Genomic DNA, 24,567 nt, shown 5'->3' on the forward strand with positions numbered 1-24,567 from the left:
ACCTCACACGCCGTCGTTATCAGATTCATCACTGAATTTACAACCGTGTCATAGCCTTGGTTGGAAAGTCCACAGCAAAGTTGCGTGTGGCATAGTCCGTGGGGAATGCCCAGATTTCCCGAGGTACCTCGTCTAGGATGTTGCTGTGACCGTAGGGCTTCGCTGCCCATCCAAACTCACGTAGTCTAACGGCATTGCGCGCTGCAACGTATTAAATGTGGAGGTCTAGGGGAGAAGATGCAGGAGTACATTCAGAACATCTGTCGGGCAGGGCTGCAGAGCCCCAGTATCACCTGCACACGCGGTTCTTCGAATCCTATTAAGCTTCGTTCTATTGTATTTCTTCTTCAAAGCCTGCCACCATACAGTAGAGCCGTACGTTAGGATTGGACGCACTACAGCGGTGTACATCCAGAGAACCATCCTCGGCCAGAGACCCAATTTCTTTGGAAAGGTTCTCTTGCAGGCACAGAAAGCTATACAGGCCTTCTTAACCCTCAGTTCAATCTGCAATTTAGCTTTGGATCCAGGATTACACCTAGATACTTTTCATTAGAGGAAAGGACCAATCTTTGTTCATTCAGCCATGGTAGGTGGAATTCATTTATCCTTGTCTCGGTGGTAAATAGCATTAGTTCCATTTTGGTTGGGTTGTGGTACGTATCCTAATGAGATGCAGCTCCGGTAAATCTCAACAAGCCACGGGACAACCCTTTGCTGCTGCTTCTGTAGCGTGACTGCCATCTGAGTCTGGAGATTTATTTATGGAGAGCTGTTTATAGAACAGCTGATCTTCTTTTTCTTCAGCCTTTGTCCCGTTCACAGGCGGGGTTGGCTCGTCGTGATCGGCTTCGCCATTTGGCTCTATCGAATGCCTGATCTTGGCAAGTGAATTCTCGTTTGCACGAATTGCGTGACCATACCATCGAAGACGCCTCTCTCGCAACTTTTCCACGATCGGTGCAACCCCATAACGATCGCGGATATCCTCATTTCGGATGTGATCTAAACATGTGACGCGACTAGTCCAACGTAGCATCTTCGTCTCCATTACCGCAAGACGCCGTTCATTGTCTTTTATGGTCGGCCGACACTCAGGACCATAGAGAGCGACTGGACATCCAGGTTGCGTTAATGCGTGAAGCAATTTCATAATGCAGTTCTCCATTGGCTGATAGCGTTGACCCGAGGTATTTAAATCGCTCAATTCTGGGCAGATCACTGCCGCTGACAGTGATTGTGCCTGTTTCATGGGGATCGGTCGTCAAAAATTCAGTTTTGTTTAAATTCAATCTGAGACCGTGTTGCATGAGGCGATCATTCCATTTTTGAACAAGTTGCTCGAGATCATTTTTGCTATCAGATGCTAGGAAAACATCATCTGCATAAAGCAGTGTGACAGAACAGCAGATCTTATCCTCTATAATTACCGATTTGACAGTCTCGCACAACTGGGGTGGCCACAAACCCTCCAAGCAAGGTTCTGACTCAATGTTCTCCTCGATGGCGGGAAAGAACGTTTGAAACAGCAGCTCCAAGGTTTCACTAGAAGATTCCGTCCAGGAGCTTTCCGACTTTTTAAGACAGGATGGGCCCGTATGTTCCTTGGACAGAATCTTACTGAGCCTCGCGGATTTACTGGTGCTTCCGATGTTCTGCCAATAGTCCAACCAAGACCGCCTTCTAGTGGTCCGGATGACCGACTTGTACTTCTTCAGGCAGCCCTTGTATGGCTGTCAATATTTATGCCTGTAGCAGATGATGAAGATTTCTCTGGTCAGCTTCCTGAGGCTGGAGAGATCTTCTTTCCACCACAGTGGCAGTGTCTTTTTGCTGTACCTAGTAGGGAAGGAAACTGTAAAAGTGGTATTGAATGCCTTCTCCACAGCCCCGACCTTTGACTCCAACTCCTCTGTCGTGCCAATCTTACCAATTTTCGCACCGGAGAGTTTGTTCTTAATTACCTGACCAAACTTTCTCCAGTCGATCCTCCTGGGGACTCTGAAGGGTTTGGAGATCTCTGCGGCGAGATCTAGACTGAAAAGCAGCTAAGTGTGATCCGAAAGGATCTCTGGTCAGACACTCTCCAGTTCTCCACATTAAGAATCCCATTGTCGGTTATTAGGGTGATATCAAGGACCTTCTCCCAATCGTCACAGTTCTCCGAGCTGGGGAAATTGAAGATTGGTGTACTGCCCCTGTTACACACCGATAGCTTTGAAATAATAATAAAATCAAAGAATGACTCACTTGCCTTGCATTGGCGTCGCAGCCTATCAACAGGTTGACCTTGTTTGTTGCTATGGTGTTCGTCAGGTGTTGTAGTTCTTCTGGCGGAGGTGATCGGTCGTGAGCCATGTAAGCCGAGGAAATATACACGTTCTCTGTCCCCGCCTGCTCCAGCTTGACCACGACTAGGTCGCTGGAACTTAGGTCCGGACACAGAAAAGCGTGTAGACTCTTCCTCGTGAGAATACATGCTCTAGGTCTGTCCTCATCAGCGTCTCCTGTGCTGTGGAATAAATTAAAATATTTGCTTTGGAGCCCTTTGATGGTTCGGTCGACCCAGGGCTCCTGTGTTAGTGCGATATCGATGTCTTCCTCTAGGAGGAAGACAAGCAGATTAGCCGAGGCGTACTTCGAGTGCTGCGGATTTATTTACGTTACCCTCAGCATGATCTTCTTGCATGGGGGGTTCGTCAATCTCCGTCGAATCGTCAATCGTCATCTCTTCCAACAGCTCTTTGGCGGCGTGGATTGGATCTAGGTCGTCGTCCGGTTTTGCAGAGCGGAAAACTTTTGCCTTTGCCGAACCGCACTTTATGGTCGACCTTTTCCGGTGCCTCCAGGCACTCTTCATTTCATTTATACGGACTAGAAAAGGTTGACTGTTTGTCTGGGGTTCCTTCTCCTTGATAACAAGCTAGTCGTCCATGGGAATTCTGGGGTTTTGAAGGCGCAGGAATTGGACGAGCTTGTCCTTATACATGTAGATCTTCGGCAACCAGATGCGAGCGACCGGTCTCCAAAGAATCTTTACACCCTTCCAGGCGTCGCTGATCTTAGCGACGCACGAACCGAGAAAGTCCCTAGAGAATTGGTCCTCGCAAGCTATAACGTGGAACCCACGGACCACCTGAGAGGAATCAAAGCAGGGGATGGATGCCGTCTGTTTGCCTTTGGTGTCCAAGAGATGCTCAGAGACCATTTCCGACAGCCTGGTCTCATCACTGGTCAACACCTCCGGTGCTAGTTTGCCGCTAGCAGAATTACTATCCACCAGCGCTACATGTAAGTGGCTCTTGGCCACGTCGCTGAAGGGTTTCGCAGTTCGTGGCTCGTCGGCTGACTTTTACTGCGCACTTTTTTCTTCGGATGTTGCTTACCGTCTGAGCTCTTGCCCATTCTGCTCCACTTGTGATCTTGCTCTACCTCAATTTGAGATCGATTGCATTTCAGAGGGATGGGTTTTGCCTTCTGCTCGTCTGCTATTGTATTCCTCAACAATTGTCTGGCATTTAGCAAGGTCTTTTCATCCTGCTCATTGACAATACCGGCCTACTTATTTTTAGCAATCTTGCTGATAAAATGCATAGCCTTTGGTACTGGCTCTTGAGTAGGACACCAGTGGACCTTTGCCTTTTAGTCGATTTCCGGCAACCGACGTTCTCGTCGGATTTATCTTTCAAGGGATCCCCCGACGACGAGGGTTTCGGGTTAAGATTACTATTTCTGGTTCTGGCTACACTCAGTTTGACAGCAGTGGATTCCAGGCTGGACGCCACTATTTCGTCTGCCGCCTCGCTTCGGGAGGTCCCTGCGGTTGGTTCCCGCACTGCGGTGCTACGACTGGTCTCGACGGCTACTGTCTCCTAGCTGGATGCCAGCAGCTCGTCCTCCGAAAATGCGCCTGGCATCACCCCTCTTCTTCTATCGTCGTTTTTTATGCTTTTAAAATTCGGTCCATGTCTTGGTCCCACGAGTAGTCCGGGAAAAATGTCCACCCTGGCTGGCCCGGCCACCAGGGTAGGAGGCTTATTTGAAACTGAAGGTTCCCAAGGAATTCAGAGTTCGCATACTAAAGACCAAGCTCCCCATTGGCCACGCAGCCATCGGCGCATGCTGTTCCACCTTGGCTTGGGGTCCTATTAGCACCTTCTCCAGTAGAGGGAGGGCAATCCCCGGGCTGTTGCTTCGGTCCATCCCCCCGAAAGATCTACTTGCTCCTAACACATGACCAGCAGACAAGCAGATCCTCGTCAGTTGGATGAGCCTACTCCCAGCCCGGCCCTACACACTCATGGTCCGTTCGAAGACGGTTCCCAGCGGCCACCACGAGGTTGTGTGTGTGAGGACTTGCCGAATTATGCAACTATAACCTGAAGGATAATCAGACCAGGCCGCATAGTTGCCTTTCAAGCAATAGCAGCATATTCTTTGGTATTTCTTCACAGGCTACATAAAGTTTCTCAAGGAGACAAATGTTCCTATCTGTAACGGAGGTCTTTCAGTGAATAGTATTTCACCCTTATAACGCCTTTAGTCCTGAACTGGGAACTCTCAATTAGAATCCTATTTTAACAAGACAAGATAAAGTGGACATAAGGGAGTGCTTGCATAGACTGTCATCAACCATCAATCAAACCGATTAAGTTTACGCCTGGATAAACTCCTTGAAGTTGCATTAATTCACTCCAATAACTTCCAGTATAGACAATAAATGTCATTTGAATCCCAGCCCATTAATCTATGCATTTGCTTGGTTTTGTAGCTAGAAGGCCTTCAGTGCACCTGATTCGGTTGCTATGAAACGTTTGTATCCAGCACTCAATTCCAAAAGTCCTAATTCCCTGAATTATCTCCAAACAATGTAATTCTCATTTTCTTCAGTGCAGGTATTAGAACTGCTATCGATTTTCAAGCTGACATTCCGTATAGGTTGTGATCATTTAGCCTCATTCAGGAACAATTTATCTCTCTGAACTCGTATTTATCTTCCATTATCCTGAAAATCAATACTTCCTTGGCACATCCTCTCACTTCCTATGGCCAAGAAGTCTTCACCTTAGATTGAGTGCAAATTGAACGTGAATGGTTGTGAATCAAATTCCTTCTGTCTCTAATTCCGTGAATTCATAGGAGCTGAAAATTAATTTTCTATTTCATTTTTCTTGCAGCACTTGAATTCACCATCGAGCCCCAAGACGTAGTCGTCCCGGAAGGTCATTCTGTACTATTGCAATGTGCCGGATCTGTGCAACCTGGTGCCCTGAAAGAAGGCAAAACAGCCCCCAACATTCGATGGAGAGGACCGGACGGACAGGAATTGGGTATTGTCGGTGACACCTTCAGGTATGTGGTCTTCAAAACATTTTATATTTTTATATATTAAAATAAATCTTTTCTTCCACAGAAACCAGCTCAAAAATGGTTCACTATACATTAGCTCGGTCGAGGAAAATCGAGGCCTAACCGGCTCCTATCAGTGTCTTCTTAATGTCGATGGAATCGGGACAATTGTTAGCCGCTCAGCAACCGTCTCAATAGCTAGACTGCCAGAAATCGATCAGGATTTCATGGAATTGTATCTTCTGCCCGGACAAACTGCCTATTTTCGATGCATGATTGCACCAATTCAAAGTGGTATCAAGCACCATGTTCAATGGCTAAAAGATGATGCTCCATTACATTTTGATACAATGCGAATGGTGATTTTACCCTCGGGTGCTCTGGAGATTGACGAAGTATCAAATTCCGATCGGGGAACGTATCAATGCAACGTGACATCGGGCACAATCTCGAGATTGAGCAGCAAAAAGAATTTAAATATAAAGAAAAGCCAAGGACAAAGTGAAAGTTTGGCTGCCCCACAATTCCAAATTGGTCCCTCACCGCAAACAGTGAAGGAAGGCGATACAGTCACATTTGAATGTGTTGCAAATGGAAATCCTAAACCGCAAATACGATGGCTACGAAAAGGCGAGGAAATAGATATGAAGTGAGTTTTTCCCTCGTTGACAGAGGATATTTTCCGATTCATAAAGCATTCGGATCACACTATTTGTTTGTTGTTCTTTGGTCATGAGATGAATAATATTCCAATTTCCTTCTCTTTACCAGTGACTTGGATTCACGCTTCTCCATCATTGGGACTGGATCTCTTCAAATATCCTCAGCTGAGGATACAGATTCCGATAATTACCAGTGTCGAGCAAGTAACTCAGTCGACTCATTGGATGCCCAGGCAACCCTTCAAGTTCAAGTTCCGCCCAAATTCATTCAGAGTCCTGTCGACAAAGTAGCTTACGAGAAAGAGGAGCTAGAATTGGGCTGTTCCATACGAGGCAAGCCTAAGCCAGTGATAAAATGGTTGAAAAATGGAGATGTAATTACGCCGAATGACTACATGCAAATTGTTGGAGGGTATGTCTGGTATCGGGAGTTTGTGGAAAGACACTCATTAATTAACGTTTGATTTTCGCAGACATAACTTAAGGATATTGGGTCTACTAAATTCGGATGCCGGCATGTTCCAATGTGTGGGATCAAACCCAGCGGGAAGTGTACAAGCTTCAGCAAGGCTGAAAATAATTGAGCCTGGTAAGATGGTTAACTAGTTTTTAGCACCCTTCCCTGTATCCTTTGGAGACGTTGAGATGTAACCTTTCGCCTCGTTCCTTTATGTTGTGTAGTATTTTGTATATTTTGTATATATCGTTTACTTTCATTGACGTATTTCAATCAAGTTAGAGAAAGAAGTGTAAAAGATGATGTATCTTAGAAGTTTCTTTTAATATCCTTAAGCATTACTCGTTACTTTTGTAAATATGTACATATGATTGTCTTGTTTTCAATATTCTTAATTCTTAATTGTTATTTTATTATATTTATTTACTTTATTTCTATTATTTTTCTCTCTTTTTTTCCGTTCTTTCCCACTTCCCCTCCTCAGTCCGTGAAACAAAACAGTCAAAAACGACTAAATCCTTATCAACCCGAAAACAAAATCCTCCCCCTGACGAGACTGTACGAACGAAATCATCATCTGAATCGAAAAAGCTCTCGAAAAGTGCATTAGATAGTTTGATACCTGACGAGCCAGGTAAAGGTGCTCGTCCTTCACTTAATTTTGGCCCGGAAGATTCCAACTATGAAGACGACATGGAGAACTATGACGACATGTTACCTTTGTATGACGATGACGAAACTGAACTTAGACTGCCAGGGAGATTTGACAGTGGACGAAGGATTATAACTCCACATACTGATGATACCAGCATTCAAGAGGCTGTATTTAATCCCTATCCCAAACATACAGATCAACATCATAAGCTGGATGACACCCACTTGGCGAAGGTACCTCTGCCGGGAGCACCAAGGGATTTAGAAGCGCAAATTGTAAAGCCACGATTTGTCGCATTAAGCTGGATGGAACCAATTAAAAATCCGGATGAAGTTGTATCGTATTCGGTTTACTACAAAATGCACACGAGTGATAGGTAAGTGAAATTGGAATTTAATTTGTTTGGCAACTGAGAAATTTATAAACAGTTTGAGCAAAAGGGTTGAAAGGGAGAACTTAACCTTAGCGCTCTAAGATTAAGGAATTTAGTTATTAATTTGAACTTAAATGGAAGTGGAGGTAGAAACTCTTAGTGAATAAGTAAATTAATAGTTTGAGGAAACATTCGCTTTGAAAAGATTCTTTAATAAAACCGAAAGCAAACCCTATTGACTCCTGTTGAAACCACTCTCAAAAGAAACAGTTTTCATACCTGCTATGTGCACACAGAACAACGAGAATTCATCGCATCGCAGGAGACGACCGTTCCTAAACTATTAGTCAAGCCATGCTATCCGCAACAGCTGCTTCGAACAACCCTGCAAAGTGGTTGGTTCATGGAGGATTGTGATACCACATAATCTTACATTGAGCCATATGTTCCTGGCACTCGGTTGCCAGGTCGTCTCAGGTCTCTCTAAGCATTTTTGGGGCCCTTACTAAATGTAAGTGTCCGGATAGCTGAGTGGTTAGAGCACAAGGCTGTTGTACGGAAGGTCGCTGTTCAAATCTCGCTGGCGGCAGTGGGATTTGTATCGTGATTTGATGTCGGATACCAGTCGACTCAGCTGTGAATGAGTACCTGAGTCAAATCAGGGTAATAATCTCGGGCGAGCGCAATGCTGACCACATTGCCTCCTACAGTCTACTGTAGTGTACCGTTACGGTCTTGAATGAAGTGCTCTAACACACTTCAAGGCCCTGATCCAATATGGATTGTTGTGCCAACGATTATTATTATTATTATTATATTACTAAATGTGTTTCATTATCCGCACGAATGGACGCGAGTTGCCCTGTCCTACTTATGAATTTCTGAAAGGCATTGAAAAATGAATTTGTGATAAACTGAATACAGAACCCTATATGTACCGACTTCTTCTTCTTCTTCTTTTTCTTGAACCTTTATCTCGTTCACAAGCCGGGTCGGATCGTCGTGATTAGTTATCCCATTTGGCTCTATCAAATGCCTGATTTGGGTACAATCTCGAGGCTTTTAAATCCTCATCCAGCCAATCAAGCCACCGATGTTTCGGCCTGCCTTTTGGTCGTTTACTATCGACTTCGATGTTCAGGCTAATCTTGGCAAGCGAATTCTCGTTAGCGCGAACTGCGTGACCACACCATCGAAGTCGCCTCTCTCGCAACTTTTCTACGATCGGCGTAACCCCATAACGAACGCGGATATCCTCATTTCGGATGTGATCAAAACATGTCACGCCACTAGTCCAACGCAACATCTTCGTCTCCATTATCGCAAGATGCCGTTCATTGTCTTTTATAGTCGGCCTACACTCAGAACCATAAAGAGCGACAAGACGGATGACATTGCGGTAAATTTTAGATTTAAGATTTTCGTTGATACGTCGATCACAAAGAACACGAGTTGTTGAACGCCACTTCATCCAGGTTGCGTTAATGCGTGAAACAATTTCATAACGCAGTTCTCCATTGGCTGATAGCGTTCAGCCGAGGTATTTAAATCGCTCAGTTCTGGGCAGATCACTTCCGCTGACAGTGATTGTGCCTGTTTCATGGGGATCGGCGCGTCGAAAATTCAGTTTTGTTTAGATTCAATCTGAGACAGTGTTGCATAAGGCGATCATTCTATTGCTCGAGATCATTTTTGCTATTAGATGCTAGGAAAACATCATCTTGCATAAGACAGTGTATAGGGCGCTGAACGTTGGATGTCCCGTGTGACAGTGTCCATAACATGACATGTTAAATACATATACATTACGGGATATGTGCAAGTGAAATAGTTCTGCACTCAAATATTCTGACATAAGAAACCTTTCATAGCTGAAGCGCCGAACTTCCGGTTTCCCGACTTGTTGAAAATCAGTTCACTGTCTGTCCGTCTGTCTATCTGTCTGTACCACACACTTTTCTCAGAAACGGCTACGCCTATTGACTTAAATTTTTTTAGGAACGTTGGAACTGCGAACCACCACACATGCGATGAATTACCTTGTTCCACGTTGAAGTTAAGGTAACACGTAAAAGAAGAATACACAATTTTTTTTCACCGATTATAGCCACTTGGGGTATCAAATGAAAGGTATCGATTAGCACTTTCGAAAGTAAGTACTAGTTTTGACACTAGTTGCAAAGCAGGAGAGGAGTAGTGCGGTCGTTCGAAAGGAGTCAATTATTTGAAGCACCAGTTGTCAGAAGCTACCAAACCGACAAATCTGAAAACAATTATAGTTATCCATTCACATAGTGTGTGCTGAAATAAAGTTAATAATAATGTATTATTATATTTTGAACATTTACCGCAAACCCCCTTTAAGTTTCTCCCAGATACGAGATATTGCAACAATAAAGTTTCTAATATGAAATAGCATACTGGAAAGTTTGGTGGCAATCATACCTTTGTTAACAAAATTATATATAGAAAATCAAATTTGACTCTTACCCTAAAATTACTGCGACCTCAAAGATAAAATGCCAGTACCAGATCGAATATCGGAATTCTATGTATATACACTACGAGCTATGTATAAATGGAACCATGGTTTATCCCAATATTCTTAAATAAAAGATCGATAAAATCTTTCATATCTGAAGCGCCAAAATGTAAGGGGTCTAATGAGGAAGTTGTCAAGTTTTAACTAGCCTTAGCTTCTCAACACCACGTCATCTGTGAAAGATTTCTCTGTCATTTGTTCCGACAAAGACTGCTGCACTAGGCAGGACAAACGACCTGAGCGCCCTGATAGCTGTTTTGTCTCTAATCCCTGCTGTGACCATATTTTCCTCCTCTTCTTTCCCCCAAGATTCTATCACCGTACGAATCATTTCACTGAATGCATGTCATTTCTGCAGCCTCAGACTTCCCTCCTATACGAAGGTTTCAGAAGGTTATCAGAAGTTCATACTCTCTTCTTTCATCCTCTATGTCAACTTTAATCTTCCTACGCTCCCCGCCCAGTAAATCCTCCCAACCTTCATGAGATTAAACCCCTGTGCTGCCCTCCAATTCCAGAAATCATTTAAGTCACATTATCGATCTTGTCCTCTCCAACTTTCCTGTATTCTGCTTTTCCTAATCCCCGCAGGCTCCCACTGACGTTGCTCCTGATACTTATCGTGCTCTCGAGTTAGATGTTCTAGTGATCCGACACTACTCTCCTGCCTGCGGAAACTACTAAGTTTAACTTTCATGAGACGAATTCGTCTTTGGTTTTTTTTTTTCAAAATTCTGCACTCTTTTATCAAATCTCTAATGTTAAGTGTAGAAAAGAAAGTTTGGCCAGAGTTGAAGTCTCACTGAAGTGCGGAAATCTCAAACCATTCTCGTCTCACGTTCGCAGTTCTCGAAATCCTACCCAGCTCTCTCCTCTTTTCATCAAATTTTTTGGCGCCTTTGTTAACTCTCTCCTCTACTATCTTTTGACTGTCTCACTGCTTTTTCTCAGTCTACATCTTATCTACCATTACTGGCTGCAGCCTGCTAAATTCGCAACTTCGACACTGATGTTGGCCCTAGTTATGATGCTCTTCGACCTTTCTTTTTGATTAAAACTAATAAGTCAATTTCCCTTCCTTTCTCCATACACCCCATTTTCAGCAAGAGATTCGAAGAGAACCATTTTCCTAGCCTATGAGAAGAGGCTCTCATCATCTCCATTCACAAAAATTGCGATCAGACTCTTGATGAAAATTATTGCCTTAATCGTCCTATTTCGCTCCCTACTCCTTTTCCTAAAATCTTGGGAATGTATGTCCGCCCAATTTGGCCATCTTCTAGTAATAGAGTAACACGTCGTTGTTTAGCGTTAATCCACTGTCTCAGGTTGCTCGACTTAATCAGCTTCATGACCAATTGTATAAATGCTCAGCAGGATACTAACTCGACATTGCAAATCGCAAGATACGTTTGTTATAGAGGTGTCGAAACCCAACACGTCGCTCCTTTCGCTTCGATGGTAACTCGAGTTACACCCAACTTTGTTCCCTTGTTGTGCGGAGAAAAAAGGATTTCAGAAAAGGAGGAGGAGAACCCAGGTGACAAACAGATGCTTAAAAACCCAAAAGACAAGGGAGGACACTAAAACTACGTTGGGAAAATATTCTCCAAAATGCCAGCAACATCAAGGGAGTCGATATCCAATCAAAAAGAGCGTGACGATTGGACTAAGGTTTAACCAAAAAAGGCTTAAGAAAAGAAGGCGAGAGTGAGGTTTCTCGAGGCAATGATCATTTCTAGCACTGGTAGTAGTCGTCTCACGCAGATGTGCTAAGAATAGTAAAGGGTGATCCCGATCATGAAGACTTGGAACAAAAATTAACGTTTTCTAGCTGAAAAAAATAAGCGATTCAAGAAGGAAGAGCGTGTCAAATTAATCAGCGAAAGCAACTGGCGACTAAACATTATTGAGGTGTGAAGCGAAAGAATGGAGACCGCTTCAAACAACCCCAATTTCCTCCTGAAAATTGATCAGAATTTATTTGCTGAGGAGGACAGGTGCGGCCAAAGTCTTTAAATGTGGCAGTAATACGCCCAGTAACACTAGGAAAAGTGCTTTAGATTTGCAGCAGACTGAAAGATGAAAGATGAAAGGTTCAATCATTCAGCTCCACCAATTAGAAGCTACTAAGGAGGTTTCTGGTAGTCAATGGTGTACCGAGTTACATAGCCACACTGTTCGATATCTATCTAACAGGAGGGAAGTTTTGGTTCAACACAATCGACTTACTCTGGGGGTTCATTATCTCCGCGGGTCTTTCATAGGGCTCTGTGCTAGGAATTTCATATACGCAAAACATATGGGGGATGTGGAGTTGAATTTGTAATGATGATGGTATTGTATTGGTAATGATGACGCAAAATGTTGAAGGCCCGCATAAGCTGCTTATAGTCACAGAAGTGAGCTCCATACTGCACTACGCGGCGCCAGTTTAAGGCTCTGCACTGCCTAATATAGGCAATGCTTAAACGATGTATCCGGCTTACAGGAGAACCGCCTTAAGAACGTGCTGTGTTTTCAAAATCGACGGACCACCCGGAATGATGTTGATTGACATTTTGGTCGATGAGATGACACACACTTATCCTTGGCCTAGTTCTTCCTTTACTCGGCACGTACAAAACACCAAATGAAGAAATCGTTGGGCATGTGACAACAACGATGGGAACGGATGAAAAAGGGTCAATGGAAACCCTGATTCTCAGCATCAAAGTCTGGAGAAGGCAAGTGAACTGGAATGCAGCTAGCCTCATGGTAGGGCAGATTCAGTACAGGGGACAATCGATCCGTGCTTTGCAAACGCAAAATTTTGGCTCCAGGGGAGACCATGAACGAGGGAAGATACTGTGACATCCTAAAAAAAATTGAAAATGGCGATTCAGAATAAAAGGTAAAGCGTGCTGACAACGAAAGTGTGTTTGCTGCGCGACAATTCAGAACGCAAAGGTGACACTGATAAACGAAATAAGTTTTTTTATGGAAGGAAGTCGAAATTTTAAAAAACGCTGCTGCGCCAGGTTGCAGCAGTATGTGACGTTCTCCCCAAATAAAACCATCCTGACCATTTCCCGGCGGGACATCACGCGAAGGGCTCTGGTCTACACCCGCACGATTTAATCACCCGTCCATCTGGCCTTCTGAGATTGATCCAGTTCCTCGAGCTTTTCTTTTATCACAGTTTTGTTGCGTTTACCGCGCTCTAATCTCCTTGTGACCACAGCATTTCCTCCACAATATTATGGGGTCCGATGACTAAATTGAGGGCGCCGTTTAACCTCCCGCTTTCATCCGCGAATCTTAGGCAATGGAACGTAACATGGTTCAGTTCCTTGGGTGTACCGGCACATTCGGGGTGATTGGGAGACTCGATCAATCCGAAGCAATGCTATTACTTCATGTAATGACTGTGTCCCGTAAGCTGCTGTGTTAGGTTGTAAATCAATAGTCTGTGTTTTCGCTCGACCCATCTCTGAATACACGGGATCAGTATATGAGTCCAGCTGTTTTCTTGAGAATTATCCCACCGTTGCTGCCATCTTTTGTACAGCTCCTTGGTGTCCGCCCTCCTTGTTTAGTAGAGACAGTGCGCGTCATATGCCGGAAGATGCAAGGGAGTCATTCCCGTAATGACACACACTACCTTCCCCGATAATGCCCCATACATAGTAGACACTCCAGTGCGATTGTGTGTTATGCGGAACCCACCCTTCTCTGGTTCACCGCATTGTCTAGTGCTGTTATCCAGACAACAGCCGCAAATGCCAAAATGGATTTCACCTCCCCTATGATAAGTAATTGTCTACTATATTTCGGCCGCTTCAATATCCTTGCTAGAGATGAACTAACCTTTGCTACCTGTTATCGTGCATAGTCCAAGTGCCCCTTGAAGCTAAACTTGTCATCGGTCAATGCCCCAAGGTATCTAGCGACTGCTTTTGATTTGACCTCGTGATTACAAACCCGAATTTTGACATAATTGTTTTCCCTGCGATTGGTAATAAGAACCACCTTCATTGTTTCGTTCACCAGGTCCAATTTAACTATTCGTCACCACGCTTTGACGGATGATTTCCATACTCTCGGAGTGCTTCGACACTACCGCGCCGGCGGGTCGTTTGCAAAACTAGTCAACGTTGCCTCATTTGGCACGCGAAGGCCAAGCATTTCGGCAGGGGCCCCAACCCGGACCCTTGAGGAATACCTCCGGTTATAACATATTCTTCTTCCGCCTCTCTCCGACAAGTAACTCTTGATTGTTCGGGCTAAGTAACCAGCAAACCCAAGTTTAGGCAAGGTGTCTTTAATCCAACTCCAGTTGGCCGAATCAAAGGCATTCCCGACATCTAGCCTCAATCACAACCCTTACCGACGGCGAACGCTTATCAAGCCAGATCTAAGACCATTGCTATCGCATCGACTGTAAAACAGGCTCGCCGAAACCCACAGACCACTCGCTAGCTCGGCGAATAGAAGCAGCCTGTTATATTTCACCTTCTCCAACAATGTCTCCATAGTATCTAAAAGAGAAATAAGGCGATGGGTGGTTTTTGGTTCTTCGGTAACAGAACCAACCTCTGAATCTTTCACTGAGCGGGAAACACTTCTTCTACCATGCATGATTAAAATGTGCTTCTGAATAATGTGGGGCTGATTTTAACAGTTAATTTTAGGACCTTTTTCGGAATTCCGTTCATTGACATGATGATCTCAACAGCAAGACATCCTGGTTCTACTAGTAGTTTGATGGAAATGCTATCGCGGCATTGTAGAGTCGCATTCCTCAGTTACCCCCCGCTGACATAGCTGACTCACCTTTTCAAACACCGTTCCCTTCGGGCTTTGTCGGTCATTCTAAAGACACCAGGAATGTCTCCTCCTTGGAAACTCAAGTGCACCTGTTGTCTGGGGTTTTCCACTTCTGTTGCGCATTTAATTCTCGTCTCCTGCGTTTCTAATGTCGAGAAAGATGGCCTGATACTCACTGTTGGTGTGGTGCTCACTCACCTCAGACCATGTCTCTCTCCAACGAGAGAGACAAGAGAGAATCAAATCGACGTTCAAACCTAAGCCTCTGCCTGGGCGGTTGTCCAACGTGGCTAGTACAATGTCCAGCTCCTCGGAGGTTTTAAGTAGGATAGGATGGGATGAGAAAAGAAAAGAATCACAACTTTCGGTAATTGCTGAAAAGTCCCTACTCCTAACCACCAGCCTCAAGACGATTTCAACCGATGTTTCCTCTCAATGAGTTACGATGTTATCAAAAGACCAATGGACGCATTTTATGAGGATAACATAAATTAATTAAATCATGTTTCTTATTGAAAATGAATTAACTGAAACTTCCATATGACACGCATGTCTACACTCTCAATTAGCCAACTTAAAAGATATTGCCCTCTAACATAGCCAGGAGCACTTCTTTCAGCCACCATCAATTAAATCAATGTAAACCCTGTAATTTAAAATTAATTACCGTCCAATTCAATTCAATAAAGTTTATGATACAAAACAACCAAGACCGGAGTGCTCGGTCCAGCTACAACTGGAAGTTGAGAGCCTTCATCCACCATCGTCCCATTCAGATTTCTACGCCATCATATCCACTTTGATTGGCTTTTGCCTCTTGAACTTCTCTCGACTTTGGGTTCGTCATTGGATTTAAACTTTAATCGAAACGGCAGAGTTCAAGATATAATGGAACAATACCCCAGAATGGAGTGCTTACTTGATGCTGTGCGTGGTCTACGTTTGCTAGTTCCCATGCCCCCGCATTTCCCATATTGCCATATTTGACGCTCGATCCGGCTCTAAAACAAACTCCAAGTCCTTCAACGGGTGTTCGGCATGTCCTAGGTCCTTTGCACGAACAATTGTTGTCTGTTGTTGGCTGGAGCCCGTTGGTGTTTTCACTCAACCGCAGATTGAACTGAAACACATAATTCAATCGCAATCCAATTAAAAATTCTCCACCATTCAATTCCAGCATTGACAGATTCTAATGGAAACTCTGGAGCCCTCTAAGCTCCAATCCAGGCACGAACTTTATCAATTTAAGTTTTTATTAATAATTCCATCCTCTGAAATGCAGAAATAACCGCTATTGAGTGCTGAGCTAAGAGTTATAGTTGGTTTATAATAGGATAACGCTTCTTGGATGGAGATTGGAAAATAGGAATCTAATCCGTAATCATAAACTAAAATTTGTTGCTTTAATTAAATTCCTTGGAAAATTCCAGGAATTTGATTCGTGGCCAAAAGTTCCTTGTTTTTAACTACTTCTATCTTTGACCAGTTGGGGAAAACTGTCCTGAAGGGTTCTTCATGCAGTTTTAGCTTAGTTTACTGGGAGAGCCGCAGCTCCAAGCACTCAGGTCACTGTAAGACCCAATGTACTATCCCCGTAAATCGCCTATTCAATGGCTTCCCACCTACGGCGTTCGCAGGCTTTAGCGAATTTGAGAACATTCTCCAGAGGTAGAGAGTGTGCAGGTTCTTCATTGAAGAAAAACTAACCTTGCCAAGGCGGCTTCGTCTGAGATCTGAGGAGGCCGGGCAGCTGCATAAAAAGTGCAGGGCCGACTCCTCCTCTTCCTCACCTTGGCTGCACATAGCCAAAACCACCACCCCAATCTTTTCGATATGGTAGTTTAAGGACCAGTGTCCCGCTAAAATCCCTACTAGGGTTTTCATGTCCCACTTCTTAAGGAACAACCAAAATGCCGCTCTAGTGACTCTAGCTCTTTCACAAGGATTTTCGCCTGCCGGCAAGAGTTCAAATTTCTCCACTCGGCTGTATGAATCCTTGCATTTTCACCCTTCAGAGTAGACTTGACAGTGGATGGCCGGACTCCAAAAGCTGGTTCTGGCCCCACCAGTATGGATCCAGACCCTCCGCGAGCCAATCCGTCAGCCTTCTCATTACCAGCGATGTTAGAGTGCCCCGGCATCCACATCAGGAATGTTTCCTGATGACAACTCTACGCCAAATGGCTTAATATTGGGTTGGGGAAAAAGAAATGTCGTATTTGTGATCGAAATTTGACACTTCATTGAACATACTTAGAATTATCCGATTTGAGTCAAATATGCGCGGTTTTGTTCGCAAACTCGCTGCCATTTAGAAGGCGACTTCATTATCTCCCCCTTATAAACCCCCCCCCCTCCTCCTGATTTGCAAAAAAAAACTCAGACAGCCACTTTTCCTAAGCCTCTTTTGAGGCCAACTTACTAGCGCCAAGAGCGTTTTGCATGGACCGGAAGCCGGCCAGGTCCGGACTATACGGTGGGTGCGATAGGACATCCCATCCGAGCTCCCGTAGCGTCTGGCGGGTTATCAAAGATGTGTGAAGCCGAGCGTTGTCCTGGTGGAACACAACACAATTCCTATTGACCATTTCTGGCCGCTTCTTGTCAATTGCCTGGTTCAAACGGCCGAGTTGCTCACAGTAGAGGACCGAATTGGGGGTCTGGCCATAGTTGAGCAGCTGATAGTGGATGATTCCCTTCCAATCCCACCAAACACACAGCGAAACCTTCCTGGCCGTCACTCCGGGCTTGGCGATGATTTGGGCCGGCTCGCCGCGCTTCGACCATGATCTTTTTCGCTTGAGGTTGTCGTACGTGATCCACTTTTCATCACCAGTCACCATCGGCTTCAAAAATGGGTCGAATTCTTTCCGTTTCAACAGTGCATCGCAGGCGTTGATTCGGTCCAAGAGATTTTTTGGCGTCAACTCAACTCAACCCGAACATCCAGCTTTTTTGGAATCCAATCTTCTGCAAAGGGTTCCAAACGGTTTTATGATCTATACCCAGTTCCTGGCCAAGCGAATGCTCACATGCCGGTCTACTTGGATAATTTCGACAATTTTATCGGTTTCTACAACGATTGAGCTACCAGTACGGGGTGTATCTTCGACATCCACTATACCAGAAGGAAATCGATCGAACCAACGCTGTGCTGTGCGAATCGTTACAGTATCAGGCCCATAAACTTCACAAATTTTTTCGCCCACCTTCGTTGCATTTTTACTTCTCAGGTAGTAAAAACGTAAAATATGAAGAATTTCTTGCTTGGTGGACTCCATTTTTGACGCGCTATAATTTGAGACTGAAAGGTACGATCATAAAACTGTCAAAGAGACACCTGTATCCCAGATTTTCGTCTTCAAATTGCTGTATAGTATGACCCGATGCGATACGTACAACACAAGATATGTTTAAATGTCGTCATCTATTGACAAAATACGACATTTCTTTTTGCCTAACCCAATATGTCGTTGCTGTTTAGTCCTGATAATGCCGCCTGACTGTCGCAACAGATTCGAATGGTGCGACTCCTCCATTTTTGTCGCAGACATTCTTCTGCTGCCAATGAAATGGCATAAATCTCCACCTGGAATATGGTCGTAATTTTTCCGAGGGGTCGGGCCAGTTCTATAATCGGATTCTCCGAGAACACACCTGCACCCGATCCATCCTCCGTGACTGACCCGTCGGTGAAGATTATTAGATCTGTAATCTGAAAAGACTCATGGCCACTTGTCGACCCTTCTTCTCTTTCGGTGATTACGACAGTGTATGTCTTTTCAAAGACGAATCTGGAAACCATATGATCGGTCGGCATCAGAGCTACCGGATATTTGTCAAGGAATTTCCAGATAGACGCATGACCGTGTGATTGGTCGCCTTTCTACGCTCCAATGGTATCGAGTCTATATGCGTCATTGGCTACTTTCCGTTTCACCTCCAAGTGAATGGGGGGGTAGATTTAAGATAGCTTCAAGTGCCGCAGTCGGCGTAGTACTCATTGCTTCAGTAATACTTAGGCAACCAACCCTCTGAATCTGTGTTAGCAACTTCCTGCTGTTAGCAAAGTTCAGTCTCGGCCACCAGACGATGCATGCATACATCAAAATGGGCTTTATTTTGGATGTATCCATCCAGTATATCCGTTTTGGTGAAAGTCCCTAGGTCTTACCTATCGCATTCTTACAACACCAGAGCAGTCTGCAGAATTTCTAATATTCTTCCTGGATATGGTGCTTCCACGTTAACTCGGAGTCGAAATGTACTCCTAAATACTTGACTGTTTGTGTCAGCTGGATTTCCGCCCCTGCTAAGGCAGGTAGCATATAGCAGCCCCACCTGACGTTCCTAGTGAACATAACTACTCCAGTCTTCCTGGGGTTCACCGTGAGTCCTTTGCGGAGGCACCAACTGTGGATTTCATGCGGGGTTGCATTCAAGCGGTCATATACTGTGTCCGGCTAGGTCGTCCACAATTGCTTGCGCGAAGAGTTTTTTGTTCTCCAGGAGCCAGAGCACGGTATTCATTACCAAGAGTCATAACAGCGGAGAGAAAACCCCTCCCTGTGGGCAGCCCCTAAGACATCCTGCTCCAATAGACTTCTGGCCGACCAATATGTGAATTTTTCTCCACTCTAGCATGTGAAGAATCCCGGATAGGACGATACGGACGTTGAACTGATCGGCTTTTGCGTCCGTGTAGATGGGTTTCCCAGGTATGGGAATAAATATTACCTTCGTGTTACGTCAGTTTGTTGAATTATAAGCGTGTGCTGGGCATGTACGATATACACTTCGCGTATGTAGACCCAAGCCATCCATTCCCTCTATTACTAGCGCAGGACTGATGCCATCCGGACCTGCATACCCCATTTCACTCGCTCCAGTGATACTACTTTGCAGTCTCTTGGTTGAGGGCTGTATGCACCTGTTGGCCCCGAGATTGGATTTTGAATGCTGCCTGGGAAATGCACTTCAAGCAAATGGTTTCCTGTTTCTTCATTGCTTCTGTGTACCTTCCGTTCTGTAAACGTAAATAACCTAGCTTCTGGCTACGTTCTTTAACAAGGATCCGCTTCAGCTTTGAGGTTGCCTCAAGAGAGTTAGTCTCTTCGCAAAAGCGTCTCCTGTGCCTCTTTCTAGCGATTCCAGCTAGCGCCTGAATCACACTTCAGAGCACGATTGAAGAGCATCTTTGTCGTTCTCCTCTGTTTTGCCAAATCCGAGTTCGACCATGGTGTTTTACCCGTCTTTGGCATCTTGCGTGGACAGCTTTCTTCGCAAGCTTCTCTCATGCTAGTTGTGATCATCTGCGTTGTCTTCTAAATTCCAGCAATGGATTTGATGCGCTTCCCAGGGATCGTGACTCGGGGGCTCAATTCTATTTTATACGTCCCCAATCTGTCTTCTGCAGATTCCGAAATAGAGTGGGTGGAGGTGGATCCATGCCCATTACGACCACGTTGGAACAAATGGATTCATTACCAAAATTAAGGATCTGCAAATCAGTTCCTACTAGATACTCCAGTAGTTTCGACCCTGTTTCATTGATGTTGTAACTTCCCCAGCATATGTGATGAACGTTGACATCACATCCTGCTATTACCTCTATGCATCTACTTTTGGCATATTGGATAGCTCTGATCTGCGGAACGTCTCCTGCGTCATAGGGGAAATATGCAGAGCATGTTGGCTTTTTATGGTTAGTTTGGCCGATGTGGTGTCGTCATCACATAGGTCGTTAACCAAATTAGCCTGGAAGTCTTGTGAGACTACCATGCAGGAGCGGGGTCGATCACTTCCATTGGCGTACAACAGGTCAGCATGTTGGAAGTTTAGGCCCCTGACTATCCCACCAACAACCCACGGTTATTGTATGAGGTATATAAATGTCTTGCAGCTATTGATCCGATGACTAATAAGTGCATGCTGCAAATTTATTTGGGAAATGTGGCACCTCGTCCACCCTTCAGATGAAGATGCCGAGGGCTGCGCGTCCGCTTCAATGGTTTTGGGGGCCGACACTAGCCCACAGTACAGCCGGCAGCCCGATTTTTCCCGAACCTTCTTAACATCGGGTTCGGGATAAAACTTCCCGAACTATCGGCTCTCTCTCCTATTTGGCTGCCTACCAACATCCAGGTGGAAGTGTTCAGGTTGTTCTGCACACCAAGTTGTTCCAGAACCCCAGCACCATTCCGCTCTTCTTCTGGCAGCTCAGAGATCCTTTTCAGGGTTAATCGCGCACCCTCCCACACATCGTTGAGGGAGGAGAAGTACTGCCTGAGCCACTCGTTCGTGTCTTCGTCGGTAAAATTTTGCCATAACATTTTACGATAAACACCTACCGACTCAAAGCAAAGCTTAATGCCTTGCGATGATGCAGTCCTTACAGCTAGGAGGAGTTTCCTCCTAAGCTGTTCGCACTGCTCAGTATCGTAACCGGATGGATTAGAGTCGTCATACAGGACCCATCCATCGGCTTCGATAGCCTTAGCTGAAAATGGAGGCCTTACCGTTGCCAGCCAAGCCCTCTTTGCTGCCTTTTGTGTCAATGAGTTAGGATCGTCCGAAGACCGCTGTCGTTTCGGTTTCCCCTTAACCGCAGGTGCCCCAAATGGTTCTTTCCACTCAACCTTGGCACAGCCCTTGGGTTGTGATTTGCCCAGAGGCGGTTTGTCCGAAAGCGGTTTACCCGAAGGAGGTTTGCCCGGAGGCGGTTTGCCCGAAAGCTGTTTGCTGTCCATAAACAGGTGTTTACCCATGGGCAAGACTTTAGTCTCAGCGGCCTGGGGTCTGAAGTGCTGACAGAAGGGGAGGACTGGGCCCCAATTAGATTGGTTCCCACCTGAGTAAGTGGAGAATCTGAGTCTAGATTCAGGTTCTCCATCGATGAGCTTAGGGCTGCCCCTTCACTCGGGGTTGAATCGTCACGATTGAGGTTGAATTGTATTTGTTTAAAAGGTTTTTTTATTTTTTTTGTTGTTTTTTAATAATTGGCTGCCATAGCCCCAGTATTATCGGGAAAGTAGGTCGATCTCAGCAGAGCTCGTTTTTGTCGAGACAAGGCTGGGGGTCGCCTGGTACCCAGAGTTCACCGTTTACATCTTAACCCCTGTAACCATTCAGCTCTCAGCACGGTAGTCACACCTTGGCTTGAGGTTTTGATTACCTTTTGACTTCAGGTGTCCCCTCCTGTTTCCTGGAGAACCCTCCTTACTGAGGTCCCTCACCACGACAAGGTAGGCAATCGTCGAGGAAGGATATTCATGCAACTTATCTTTCTTATTAAAAACGGAAAATCTGCAACAGCATCCAACCTCACTCCTACCAGTTTCAAACCAAAACATCCCCCATTCCATTTTCCTCAAATGGTGAGCAATTATCCTTTGAAAAATTCGACTGATAATCACCCAATAAATTATCATCATCGCTTTATTCCAATCAATCGTCAATCATCATCGAAAATCTTAACACTGTAAAGATACTTCCCGCAAATCACCTTTTATCATCGCATTTTTCTGATTTAGCTTTTTCAATCTCTCTTTGCTCAATAAAAGATTAAATTCTTTTCCGGGTACTTTAATTGTCTGGAAAAATAGATTCTGGTCTTGTCCGACCATCTCAATGTCGATAAATCCAATTGTGCAAAAGATCCTGTGAATCCTCACTTTTCTGCTTATATTCAGTCTTGCTGGGAAAGACAAACGAAACCAAGTCTAGATGCCATCGTGCTATCTCTGATTAAATTTGAACCGAGAGTGGAATCTCAAGAGGCATTCCGCCTGTGTTGCGAGGACAGAAAAGACAAGGAATTGGACTGAACTCGAGGAGTACGTGAACAAATTTCTGCAAGAATTAAGATATGAGTATTTAGCATGGAGGTAGGCAGAGAAAGAGAAGACGCGCCGACATGAATAAAATGAGGAACCATTTTAGAAAGTTGAATCTGAAAAGCTGGATTATTTTTAGAAAAAAATTCCAGACGTTGGGAGTCACAGGCTGACGATGAAGGAAGTCTTATATGGTACTTTCTGAGAGATATAAACACGCAAACTTAATTCTTCTACAACGTCTCCATTGCCCCTCTACTATCTCAAAATGAATATTTTCGCAGCTAGTCCTTAAAGGGTGGAAACTAGATACTTGGGCAGTTTACAGTTCAATACCAACTAACCGAAATTTGCATGATCCTATCCAAGTGTTGGACTCCCGCACTGATACGCCATCGGACTACGAACTAAACACCTCATCATCAGCGGGCTAGCCTGGAACCATTTATCACATTACTTCTGGCTAGCCCCGAGCCTTCAAATCAGGAAATTCCTTTCACCAGCGGGAGGGAAGAGGAAGGAGGGAACTGTTAGTTCAAGGAACTGCCATCCGGCCCCTTCACCGGTCGAAGGCTGAAATCGGCACAACGACAGCTAAAATGCATTTTCAATGAAGCACGATTGGGACCAACCTTCCATGAATTTACAACAGTGTTGTGCCAGGTGGAAGCATGTCTAAATTCAAGGCCGCTAGTGCTCCTCTCAAATAATCCCCACGATTTGGCAACTTTGACACCTGGTCATTTTTTGGTTCAGCGTCCATTGAAAGCCATACCAGAGGTCGACAGGACCCAACGCGACCTGTATGAACATTAGCAGCAGATCAAGGCGTTACATCAGCTTTTCTGGAAGAGATGGACTCAGAAGTACCTGCACCACTTGCAAACCCGAGCCAAATGGGACCAGGAGACTCCCAACTTGAAGCTCGGTCAGCTAGCTCTCATCAAGGAAAGAGAAATGCCGCGGCGAAATGGGCTTTGGCTCGCATCAGCACCAATCATCCTGGGAGCGATGGAAAAATAATAGCCGTCACAGTCCGATACCACGGATCACTGGAGAAGCAGGCTAGCATTGTGAATCTATGCCCGCTGCCACTTGGTCTACCCCACGAACCTGGGGTAGAGAATCCTGCTCCTCCATGTAAGAGTAATGACAGGGCCTCAACTGGAAAGCAAGTAACAGCAAAAAGAAGATACTCATTGCCGCCGCCGGCCCCGACCCCCGTGAGGCCAAAAAACTGGGACAACGTCGTACGTCTAGAAGTGGTAAAGCCGACCGAGGACTATGAGATATGGAAGCCGGACGCTGCATACCATGTCGGGAAGTCAGGACGCTCTCGGCTCATTCGAGGAGAACCAAGAATCGAGGTGCATTTTCCGATTTGAGAAATGATAAGGAATCGTCAAAATGACGTCCTGAGCTAGTCGAACGCAATATGCAGGAAAGCCACGCAAGTAGAAACCACAACCCATATTGGCGTGCTAATAAGGTATCTAAATTTTAAATGCAAGGATACTACCCGCCTGATCGATGAGTAGCTCGAACTCCCAACCTCCAAAAGAAGAAGGAGAATTCTACTAGGCAAAGTACCAACCACAGTCTTTGGAGTTAACGAGCAGGTTTACAATGACATCGAGAACCTCCGTCAAGGGCAACTTACCATGTTGCAGTCGATGACCCAGCAAAACGTTTTGGTAAACACGCGAATAGAAGCTTACAACACCGCAGTATCTCATCGATTGAGAGAGTCCACTCATAAATTGAACATGGTCATAGAATCAGTGAACAAAATGAGCAGCTGGTTTGCCAAAACGGATGTGGGCAATCTGAATGTGCAGATTGTATCCACGTACTTGGCAGTCGTGAACTACTTCGACGAGTTAGA

General features: G+C 45.0%; 1 protein-coding gene across 2 annotated transcripts in view; it reads left to right on the forward strand.

The window, feature by feature from the left end:
* The window catches only part of LOC119661688 (neogenin), a 480,846-nt gene that overhangs the window by 421,341 nt on the left and 34,938 nt on the right, over nt 1-24,567 (forward strand). The window contains exons 2-6 of one of the 2 annotated variants that reach the window (XM_038071132.1): nt 5,178-5,352; nt 5,414-5,998; nt 6,121-6,423; nt 6,485-6,600; nt 6,953-7,499. In XM_038071132.1, the coding sequence (XP_037927060.1) occupies nt 5,178-5,352; nt 5,414-5,998; nt 6,121-6,423; nt 6,485-6,600; nt 6,953-7,499 (1,726 nt within the window). The remainder of the gene's footprint in view (nt 1-5,177; nt 5,353-5,413; nt 5,999-6,120; nt 6,424-6,484; nt 6,601-6,952; nt 7,500-24,567) is intronic. The other variant, XM_038071133.1, reaches the window with a different exon arrangement.

The sequence above is a fragment of the Hermetia illucens genome, chromosome 1 (assembly GCF_905115235.1).
Source record: "Hermetia illucens chromosome 1, iHerIll2.2.curated.20191125, whole genome shotgun sequence".
Classification (NCBI taxonomy): Eukaryota; Metazoa; Arthropoda; class Insecta; order Diptera; family Stratiomyidae; genus Hermetia; species Hermetia illucens.